This window comes from Strongylocentrotus purpuratus, unplaced genomic scaffold, assembly GCF_000002235.5.
Source record: "Strongylocentrotus purpuratus isolate Spur 01 unplaced genomic scaffold, Spur_5.0 spur5_scaffold_6, whole genome shotgun sequence".
NCBI classification, from domain to species: Eukaryota; Metazoa; Echinodermata; class Echinoidea; order Camarodonta; family Strongylocentrotidae; genus Strongylocentrotus; species Strongylocentrotus purpuratus.
Window position 1 is genome coordinate 61,333,696 of NW_022145612.1, and position 12,008 is coordinate 61,345,703.

A 12,008-nucleotide genomic window follows, 5' to 3' on the forward strand; every position below is an offset into this window, starting at 1 on the left:
ATGGTGGTGGTGAGGTTGATGCAGATGATGATTGTGGTGGTATGTAGATGATTGTGGTGGTGAGCTTGATGCAGATGATTGTGGTGGTGAGGTTGATGCAGATGATGATTGTGGTGGCGAGGTTGATGCAGATGATGATTGTGGTGGTGAGCTTGATGCAGATGATGGTGGTGGTGGTGAGCTTGATGCAGATGATGATTGTGGTGGTGAGCTTGATGCAGATGATGATTGTGGTGGTATGTAGATGATTGTGGTGGTGAGCTTGATGCAGATGATGATTGTGGTGGTATGTAGATGATTGTGGTGGTGAGCTTGATGCAGATGATGATTGTGGTGGTGAGCTTGATGCAGATGATGATTGTGGTGGTAAGGTTGATGCAGATGATGGTGGTGGTGGTGAGGTTGATGCAGATGATGATTGTGGTGGTGAGCTTGATGCAGATGATGATTGTGGTGGTGAGCTGCAGATGATGATTGTGGTGGTAAGCTTGATGCAGATGATGGTGGTGGTGGTGAGGTTGATGCAGATGATGATTGTGGTGATGTCGGTACTCCTGCTGCTGTTGCTGATAATCACAGTATCCTCCAGTTCATCTCGAAATACTTCTCACACCTCGCTGTGAGATTTCAAAGTGCACCTATTTTCAGTCTATTATCATTTCCATTCCCATTTTAAAAAAGATGTTCAGTGCAAGTCCTTCTTTCTTTGTATGCTTCCACGGCTACCGTTGTCACCTCTGTATCTGTACACATCATCCCACATGACGTACCTCTCTGAAGCAAATAACTTCTGGTACAGAGGTACAGAGGAGAAAAGGAGTATTGCAAGTGCATATGCTCCCATACAGCCGTAGAGCGTTCCATCAAAAGAGCCTGTTTGGTCCACACTGGTGCCTGATAAAATGATTAAAACATTCAATGTTAACAAAAATATTAGAGAAAACACATGTATAAGACATAGATATATATATATACATCATAACTTTGCCACTTTAGTAGTTAACACATATGTAATTCATAAAGCAATTTGTAAACAAGAAACATGATTGTAAGAATAAACTGGAAATTGAGGTCCCTAATGACGATAGGAATTTCTACTCATTTGCCTCTAAAACTAATACGGGGAATTATTATTTTGATACATTGCAACCAGGGCTCAAATTATTTTTTTGTCCACGGGGGCTCTTTCAAAATAAAAAGCGCCCCCGTGAGCCTTCTCACGGGGGCTCTTTTAGTACAGACGGGGGCTCTTTTTCCATTGAATTGGTGGTACCCATGAAACTCCTAAATTATTTTGCTATTTCATCATTATCATTAATAGTCGGCATTATTTCTCTTACAACTTTACAAGTTATAACATGAAGCTAATGGTCAGATCTCTTCCCTTTGTACGAAGTTTCTGGTCCAAGCCCGTATACATACGTATTACTCAATCTGTATAGTGGATATGATCGTCGCAATGTAGTATAGTCAAATTGAAGTTTCCTTTGTTCGTTAGGAATAGTTATCTTAAACATATACAAGTATTATATCATTTTATGAACACTTGTGAATGCCAGAGGGAAAGACCGTTGCAATCGACTGAACTTTAGCCTATTTTGTTATTTTTTTTGTCGCGCCCATATCGCCTTTGTAGTTGATTAAAAGCTGAAATAAGGAAGTACTTGAGCTCGAAAATATATATCTTCACTGTTCTCACGCGGGGGTGATGTCGAAATAGAAACTTGGCCACAAAACACAACTACACTTCAGAAAAGTAGAGACCTAGACCAGACCCCCTGATTTCGCGGAAGAAGAAAAAAATGGTTTTAATGGTAATGGTCGACATAAAAACTCTGAGCTCATCCTGTTTTCTATTTAATTATGAATCGAAAGAGAAAATTAGCGCCACCCTCGTAGTTAGTTTCGAAAGATGGATGATGTATATACTGGGCTGTTATCTTATTCTTATTTTGTCCTCGTTGCACGTGCGTGCTTTTCTATTATTTTTTCAAGTCATGTCGTTTAGTGGAAGCACCCGTAGACATGTCGATTGTACCTTACTATATTTAATTTTGACTACATATTATTTATTGGGATTTAAATATGAATCTGAAAGTTTATTCCTCGAATAACCTTATCTGGATTAACATGACTTTGACATAATATAGTTGTCCTCGCGGTGCACTAAAAGTATAGCACGTAAACAGATTTCGACCTTCCTCTCTTTCCATATTTTTTTTTTCTCGCTTCCGGAAACGCATTTGTTTTGCTTGATCCAAACACAGAGATATATTAATTTATGGAACTATTTTTTATAGACTGTAAATGCTTAACATAGTTATTTATAGATGATTCTGCGAACTGTATTTAATAACATAATATTAATGAACAATCTCAGATTTACATGTGTGTGCACTGCAAATTCGTTGTGTAACGACTTTACACAACATTGAATGGTTCACTCCTTAAACACGGGTTGTGTTAAGTCGTGTAATAAAACATTTCACAACTTTACACCCTGCAACATCTTTGGTGATCTTCTTCTCAATATTGATTTACTGGTCGAGTTACATTATTTGTTGGCCTTTTAGAATAACCAGATTTCAGAGGATTCACACTTTTCACAACAAAAAACTTCTCCATGTTTCAGTCCTTGCGCCATCTAAGTTCCATTTCATTGGTTTAAGGTTTGAAAATTGATACTTAATATTGTGTTAAAGTTATATCAGAAAAGATCATCTTTATTTTATAATTCCACGGGGGCAAATTTTAATTTTTCAGTCGCCCCCGTGAGCAACCTGACGGGGGCGATTATGGAGCTCACGGGGGCGAATCGCCCATCGCCCCCGTGTATTTTGAGCGCTGATTGCAACGTATAGGAGTCGTTAGCGATTTAAGCTGAAAGTGTGGGGGAACAGACGTTACGAAAAAGGCCATGTGTATTTACCGGTACAGTTATACCAATATACCTAATTGGTTTAATAGAAAAAAAAAAAGAAATAAAAAAAAAAAATTGTGCAAAAGGGTGACCCCCCAAAAGTGACCTTACCCCCCTCTCACTGAACGAAGTATCGGTCGGCCAAAATTTGAAATTTGCAGGCCCCCCCCCCAAAAAAAGTGCTCTTACCCCCCCCCCCCCCCCCGCTTATTCAAGGGCTTGCTGAGGCGTTGCAAAATTTTCGGCGCGATTTAAAAATGTAAACCCCCCCCCCCCCCCTTGAAAAAATCCTGCGTATGCCACTGGTTGTGATCATGTTATATCTAAAAGACATTTATTCTTCAAATTGTGGTTTTAATTACCGTAAACAGTTCCCAGAATGGTCCCAATTCCAGGGGCGATGAGGGACGTCGTCATGGGCGTGGCGCCACGTCCGGGGAAGACTTGAGCCGACACGATGTACGGTGAGGAATTGATGAGAGAGAGGACAAATACACCAATTGCTGATGGGCACCATGTAGTTACAGAATAAAAGTAGATAAGAGAACGGGGTAGTTAGGGCGGCACAGAGGCACCATAGCGGTTCTAGAGGGGGAGGGGGGGGGGGGGACACTCAATCCCCCCACTTGATTCACCCCCAATAAAATCTTGATAATAAATGAATTTAAGCGAGTCATATCAGTCTGAAGACTGAAGGTCCATAGTTCCGATAATGCATTGAGATAGGGTTCATTATTATGAAGGTAACTTATTTCATTTATGGAAACCCTGTAATTTTCATTTTTAAAATGAGCCCTCTTTCATATTTGGAGTGACGAACCATCCGAATAACGAACCTTCGGTTGAACGTACCTCTGGTTTAATGATCTTTGTAAAAACGACATGTAAATCATTAGTACAGGGGAACCACGTTTTCCCAAAATGAATAAAGCATACTGAATGTCGGAATAAAGCAATATAAAATGGAAAGGAGTCCTGTCGAAAATATAATTGAAATTAGGAACATGTTCTAGCATACAAATAAATCTATATCAGATAGGCCTATGCATAACTTTCGACTGATATATCGAACATCTTGCAATGAGTGATGATGGCATCGTTCGCCTGCGATTGCGCTCTGGATAATGATATATGGTCAATGAACAGAATAGTATCTGGTGAATTCTATCATTATTTATCCTGAAGACGTAGGTTCTCAAGCATTCCATCTCGTCCATTACATCGCTCTAATCTTGAAATAAAGAAAATGTCTCCAATCCCCCCTAAAGTACTCGGAACAGGGCCATTAGTGTAATTCCATCTGAAATACACTGTTACCCATGAAGTTGGAAGAATTTTTCTTTCTCTCTATTTATGAAATTATTGTGATAATATGATATATTGTTGGCAGATAAAGTTTATAATCCTCCCAGAACTGTATTGATCAGTCTCTACGACTCTTTAAGTTGTTCAAATAAAGAGCTATCAAGAATAAATCATATTTTCACAATCACTTCATGAAAAGAGAAATTCCAACTTTTTCGGCAACTGCATGAATCACCTGTTTTATCCAAAGTCTAAGGCATGGATACGCCACTAATGATGGCATATAATGATGATGAATTCCAATTAAAATTACGTATTGCTCTTACCGACAGAAGTGATGAAAACGGCTACAACAGTTTTAATGTTTAGCACAGCAAACATCAGTCCGATTCCACTAACGGAGGCGATGTGGAACAGAAAGAGCTTCGGGAATGGGAGGTAATCTGCGAATCCTGAAACGAGAAGTTTTCCTACCAGGTCCGATGCTCCAAGAGCTGTCATGGCAAGCGCAGCTGTCGATTCGCGGAACCCTAATGTCAGTATCAGCTTAACCTGCGTGCACGAAAATAAAGTAGATATAGTTTGCTTCGTTAGTATTACGTTGCATTCATCTGGGCCCCGTTTTACAAAGTGTTGCGATTGATCCAAATCCAAATCAATCGCAAGTCCTCCAAACAGGGACGGCGATTTCTTTTCATGACCGGGGGGGGGGGGGGGACGGACGAAATGCGACCAAAATCTTGGGGAGGGGGAGAAGAAAAAAAAATCCGCATCAACACCACTCTTACATGTAACATGCAGGCCCCGTGGAACGTTTTTCAAAGTGGGGGGGGGGGGGGCTAAAGTATTTACGATCAGCCTAGAGCAAAGCGAGCGAAGCAAGTGGAGCATAAATTGGCGTGGGGTCCAGGGGCAAAGCCCCTGCGGGGGTCAAGGAGCGGAACCCCATGAAGCTCAGGGGTTTTATGCATTTAAGTATGGTCAGATGAGCATCCCGGGGCCCGCCTTAGGGTCCTGGTGCCGTCCAGGAAGCTCAGGGAGAAATCATGCCATTTAATTTTTTTTTGTTTTTGTTGTTGTAAATCACTGGTATCGAATTAGAAATAAACTACGTTTGAATTTTATTGGGGGGGGGGGGGGGAGGGGGCAACTGCCCCAAGGCCCCCCCTATCAGTACGCCAGAGCGAGGGAGCATAGTGAACTAGAGGGGTGAAGGTGACGGAAGTGACTACCCTCCCACAGGTTTTTTTAAAGTTTTGTTGTATTAAATAATTACATTCCTAAGCAAAACTATAGTATAAAACAAGCAATATACTTTTTAAACACTTCACTTTTCCACAATTTACTTGTACATGGCTACCGAGCGAGAAGATTTTTGCATTTTTATTTGTCTATATAAACGCTGCACTCTTGGGCCCTCCAGAGACTAAAAGTGTGTTACAGTCTTTAGTCAGTACAATTTACGGGGGGGGGGAGATCCCCCTAAAAAATGAGGGGGGGGGGGGGCGTGTCCCCCTGTCCCCCCGGGATCGCCGCCCCTGCCTCCAAAGCTCCAACCAATTGCAAGTTTGCAGTCTCCTATCTCTTATATACATAGTTGCGATTGATATCAACTCTTTGTGAGACGGGGCCCAGGTCTCACTCTCCAGGTACATCTCAAGGAATATGAAGACCTTGCCTTTTCATGCCTCAAAACTTACCTATTTCAGCAAAAATGTGGAAATACTGACCTCATTGGATGAGCATATGTGCCCTTTCAGGTTTTATTTCAAACAGAAATATAGCACCATGCATATAAACCCTGTGGATCATCATCATTCGTTCGTTTCGTTTCGTTTGACATTTTGTATTTCCGTCATATAAAAAAGAATTCCCAATGAAAAGAAAGTAACTATGAACTTATACATAATATACAGTTTACATGCATAAGCAAGACCCCCCCCCCCTCAAAAAAAAAAAAAAAAAATATGGTCACGAGGGAAAATATAACTCCCTTCAGGTCCAAAGAATGTTATATTCCCCCTGCCAGTCAATAACTGTCATATTAGATAGCCTTGGTTTGATTTTTTTTTGAACAATCACAATCAAAATCAATCAAAATTTTAGAAAAAGAAGTAAGAAAAAAAAATTGACTGAAAAATAATATTTCGAGATAATTCTTATAAAAAAAAAATTGGGAAAAAAAATAATTTCAAGGGACAAAAAAAAAAAAATTCAAGGGGAAAAAATAAATAATCATGAAACAAAAAATGACCCTCGGTAGTGGTGTAATGTGTGTAATTGGTGACATACGGTCCTCAAGAGGGCGACATGCATTGATTAAAAATATATTCATTTCACCAGCTGGTTAATATAACACTGAAAAGTGACCGGCCACGAAAATATAACAATTTGGATCCTCACAATTGATATCATGTGACGAGCTCTGGACCAATCACATCTCAGTATCTGTCTAAGCTATCTAATATCATAATATATTCATGTCTTTAACTATAAAATAATGAAGATTTTAATGATTGGTCATGATAATAACAGGAAGGTGGATCGGTTCAATTTATACAAGTCTCTGCAGCTTACCCAATAAAAAAAGAAGAGAGTGGTGGACATTGCCGAGATGATCATGCCAAAGAACATCATCCAAAATTCAGGAAATAGCAATAGGTCATAAGAGTTCCTTGAACGGTCCGCTACATCAGATAGACTGGATGACTTTGTTGTCCCATCGCAAATCGGACTTTCAATAGCTCCTTCAGCCGTTCCGAGGAAAGATACTGTCGTCTCAATCGAGTCCATCCCGGATGGTTTATCATCAGCTGATGTCGGTGTACCAGACTTCCTGACGGGTTTGGAGAAAGTGGCACTCGCTGCATAGCCAACGAGAAGGAGAACTGAGCCCATGATTCTTAAAGCGTTACGCCATCCCACTCCTGACACCAGCTTGTACATGACCGGGTTCAGCACCAGCATACCTTTAGAGAGAGAGAGAGAGAGAGAGAGAGATAGAGATAGATGGAGAGAGAGAGAGAGAGAGAGAGAAAGGGGGGGGGGGGTGACAAAGAGAGACATTTGATCTTGTCCACATTTGTTTGGCTTCTTTCACTGCCGCCTCCTCCTTTTCCCGAAAATCCGAAGTATTACCCCTGAGTTACCAGACACTACACATTGGCTATTGGTTATCATTTATTTTATATATAATATATATAAACGACCAAGACTTGCATAACCATCCACATATCCCCCAACAAACTATTTGAAAAGCGTAAGTTACCATATGACTTGAAGTCGACAAATTGACCTCGATCAAAAGAAAATCTGAGTGCCCACTGTTAAGCCAAAGGTGGGGCCTTTCACTACATATTAAAAGTAGTCTACGCGAATATAATAATTAAATGCATTTACCTGTGGAGGTCCCAGCCACTGCAAATGCAAGTGCTCTCGCACAAGAGGTTTTTGGGAACCATTCAACTATGGTGATCATTCCTGTAATAGTGGACAAGGCCAAACCAATCCCGTACGTAATCCCGAAGGTAAAGATTATCGGGAAAAACCTCGGCATGAACGACGTGATGAGGCAGGCACAGAAGCAGAAAGAGATGCCCAAGACGGCCACCAGGCGATGACTAGTCTTCTTCACAATCTCAGCGGTCAACACACCCCCGATGAGGTTGAGTCCTGTTGCGATGGTGGGAATCCAAACTTTAGAAATTATCAGAAAACACTAAAGATAAAATTATGAAAGGAACTTATTTCTACTTGGCAAAATCAAGGACACCGTCCCTGGACTGCTCAGGGTTTGTGGAAGAGCATGTCCAATGTGTCTAGGATGAGATACGATTCAAACTTCCCAGGTCGAGTTCGAACCATGTGATCTCCTTGAAAGACCTCCGTAGAATCGGACAGAAATGATAACGAAACAATACATAATTAACATCGATGACTGGCACACAGCATTCGGTCTGATCACATGCAAGTTGCCGGATTGACAGCTTTTTATATTTAACGGTCCAGAAATGATTTCTATGAAAGTTGTAAGGTCCGAAACATAGGATGCCATTCGCCAAAAAGTTTGTATGGTCGATCGCGAACTAAATATAATTTTTCGTTTTTTTCTTAAGAATGCCTTGAGTTCTTCTTACATCAGACTTACGAGTTGTTGTTCTCGCAAGATTGTCTTACGTGTAACTGACGGCATTCTCAAGTCATTCGTAAGAAGATCTTACGATTTGTTTATATATTTTGTCGGGTTGCAAAAAAGCACTGCATAAATTGTGTACGTACACCTTACGAGCGCCTTACGAACGCCATGAGTCGTTCGTACGAAGACGATACGAATTTTCCGTTCGTAAGGCGTTCTTATGAACGCCTTAAGAGCCCTCTATGAACAACTTAATAAGTTGTTCTTACGATTATCGTAAGAATTTGAGGCTTCTAGAATTGTCTCTCGACTCCACGAAATGTACGAAGATCTTGCGTGGTTCTTACAATGTTCTTACGACGTTCTTACGGCCGCCTTAAGAAGAGAGGGTTTCGTACGAGGTTAAAAGATCTTGAACAAGACCATCGACCAGTCTGCAAACTTACGAACGGTCTACGAACGCTGGTTTCCTACGGCCTTCTTAAGAAGATCTTACGAAATAGTCTGAAAATCGTTAGTACGGCGTTCGTAGTAGTTCGTAATGGTATTTGTGACCGAGGCTTTAGATTTTTTCAACCTCGTACGAAACAAACATGGCTCTACAAAACGTGCAAAAATTATGACTTTTAAACTGGTTTGTGCTTCGAAAATGTTGAACAAAATAAAAAGAATATATTCCTTCAATAATACAAAGGAAAATAAACAGATGAAACTAAACCATTTTATCGAAAATAATATTGTTATATAAACAGATGAAACTAAACCATTTTATCGAAAATAATATTGCTAGTGATATTCGTTTGTCTCGCAATGTGGTCAATAAGGAATCTAAAAGATCACGACGTTTCGTGCGCTGCTGCAACACTTCGTCAGGTGATAAAAACTAATGTAAGCAAGCGTGTTTTATACTCTACGGGAAGACCGGCGCGGCGGTCAATAATTCGATCGATAACTGGAACAATAACGCACAAGGCCTATTGGTCGCAGTGGCGGATCCAGGGGGGGGGGGGGGGGGGGGGGGTGTGGAAGGGATGGCTCAGGGGGCACGTGCCCCCCCCCCCCCCCGGCCAAAAAAATATGTTAAAATTATCCCTAAATTCGCCCAAAATGTACTGAAAAACAGGGACGTGCCCCCCGGCCAAAACAAAAAATTATTAAAAACTTTATTAAAAATAAATAAATAATAAAATAAAAAATATGGCAATGGCTGACATAAAAAGACCTTACTCCCCCCCCCCAACGGAGCAAATTTAAAAATTTAAAAATTTCGTGACCAAAAAACTATTTTTTTGGCCGTCGGAAATTTGAAAAATTGCCCCCCCCCCCTGGATCCGCCACTGAGCAACACAGTCATGCAAGTGATTATCGGGGGTCATTGTGCTTACTGATGTACTTCACAGATCCCCTGTCTATTTAGTCTAGATGGAACAATTGCTTAATCTGGTCTAAATTAAACAAGCAGGTCACGGTCAACCGAGGACAGATCATAACCATGCATTGACTGCCGATTATATGGTGTGTCTTCTAAACTTTGACGGAATAACATCATGCATAATCTAATAGCTCCTTTGATTAAGAGCGTGACAGTGGCTCGCAAACAAACTAAGAGGTTAATATAACCGCCTTACTTGACCTTGTTTAATAACAATAAGGCTACATGAAGATAAGCAGCTTCTCGCCCACTCCTCCTTTTTTCATTCCAACTTCTTTCTTTGTTATTTGAAATTTTTGTTCTGAAATTAATTCAACAACAATCTCAGGATAAATAGACAATGGGGGTACTAGTCAAAATATCATGACAAAAAAAAATAATTTCACCTTGTTTTAACCTTTGCAGTGCAGGTACAAATAACGTTTTAATTGAAGTTGTCCCAATAAAATGTTTATGTACAGAACAAAACATCGAATATCAAATAACATTAAATTCCCTCCTCCTCATTTTCAAAAAATCTGGACGAGAAACTGTTGTAACTGATATATATAATATCTTGGCAAGTGAGTAAGTACTCGATAAATATTTAGAAAGTGCTATTGATCTAAGCCATTATATTAATTAATCGTCACTATATTCATGTTTGTGTACAATACGTGAATGCACTGTACATACATTCAACTGTAAACGTAGCTAATGTAGATACCAATAAGTCATTTAGCCTCCTTGGGTAAACAAAAACCAGAGTAATAAGTAATGATATGAACAAGATAGCTGTATAGATAGGGTCGGGAGTCACAGTCGGGAAACAAATAGTATAGTAAATTTGTGCATTACACGTACGAATTCAATAATAACAATTCAATATGTTTTTTGAAGCTGTCACAGTTTTTAAGCTGTTAGAGATACAGATCAATGTTGCTCCAGTAGTTTGGTTTTGTGTATGAAACTGTCCTGGTTAGAGAAAGATGATAGTTTGCACTTCGTGTTTTGGTATGTGTGTATAGCGTCATTTTGTGTAAGGAGTTCAATTATAGTTGATGGGAGTTCTTGGCGAGACATACTGAAAAATGAATAGGTATAAATCTCTAATTTTAAAACTTTGTCTTCCGAAAGTAAAGGGTGTTAGGTAAAATGTTAGGTCCATGGTTGAAATTAAGAATTCGGGTAGTGCAGGAAAGTGACGCAGAGCAATTGTCGAATAGTGTCGTATAAGTTTATAACCAAACCGGGAGAGACTGCGACAATAATCCAACATACTAATGAACATTACCTGCGGTTGTTACTCCTACTTCAAACTCTTCCTGCATGGCTATAGTAACGACCCCGAAAGAATAGAGAAGACCAACTCCCAAGAGCTGGATCAGAAATGTTGCTATGGTAACGATCCATCCCCATCGTCTACGACGGAAAGAGAAACATCGAGGACCGTGTTCGTCATCGTCCATGGTCTTTATAACGCGCTGTCCTACAGTCAGTGTGACAGCTAGCTAGCTTAATGAAGTCCAGAATCTGTCTGGTTCTTCATATTATATTTCCTACAATGATTCAAGCCGCCGAAGATGGCGTTATCAACAAACCCATTATACGCGCGGCGTCTTTTTTTCTTCCCGTAACACTACTACGCCGGCGGGCGTCCTAATTTCATGATCACGCCATATTCGGCTGGTAGCAAGTAAGAAGGGGAGGTAGCGTTAGTGTGGTGGAGATCAAAATTAGATAGGCCAGATTCTAGACTAGGGGTAAGGTGGAACACGATAGATGATCGAGCTAGGTTAGCAGTATATCCAGACTTTAAAAAAGGGGGTTGGGTGACTTGGGTCACATATCCTAAGCATATTTGACAAATCTCCCGCCCCCCAAAAAAAAATAAAAGGGAAAGAAATAACAGAAGGAATTGGAGAAAAAGAAAAGATAAAAGTGAAGTTTCTAAAGGAGGTACATTTTTTCTCTTGTGTGCTTGATGTTTAGATCAATGCATTGATGTGAAAGGGGCACAGGCTGGTTGTGACCCGCCCCCCTGAATCCACTAGTGGTTGGCAGTAATCTGCCCCCTTTGACCAAAGGTTTCTTGACTTACCACTGGAACGATAGCTGATTAGCATCTGTTAGCTGTTATTTACATTTCAGCGGTTGTATTTTATTCAGAGTACAATTAAGTTCACAATAAAAATACATGTAAATACGAGTATATTCGGGTCTTTTATTTAAACATA

At 40.2% G+C, this 12,008-nt stretch overlaps 1 protein-coding gene across 1 annotated transcript; it reads right to left on the bottom strand.

Moving 5' to 3' along the window:
- Positions 1 to 494: 494 nt before the first annotated feature.
- On the bottom strand, positions 495 to 11,240 carry LOC115929947 (monocarboxylate transporter 13-like). Its single transcript, XM_031000113.1, has 6 exons — positions 11,066 to 11,240; positions 7,625 to 7,921; positions 6,803 to 7,194; positions 4,552 to 4,777; positions 3,283 to 3,423; positions 495 to 894 (listed from the first exon to the last, which is right to left on the bottom strand). Exons 1-6 carry the CDS (start codon positions 11,238 to 11,240, stop codon positions 686 to 688), a joined length of 1,440 nt encoding a protein of 479 aa, XP_030855973.1. The 3' UTR covers positions 495 to 685.
- Positions 11,241 to 12,008: the final 768 nt, after the last annotated feature.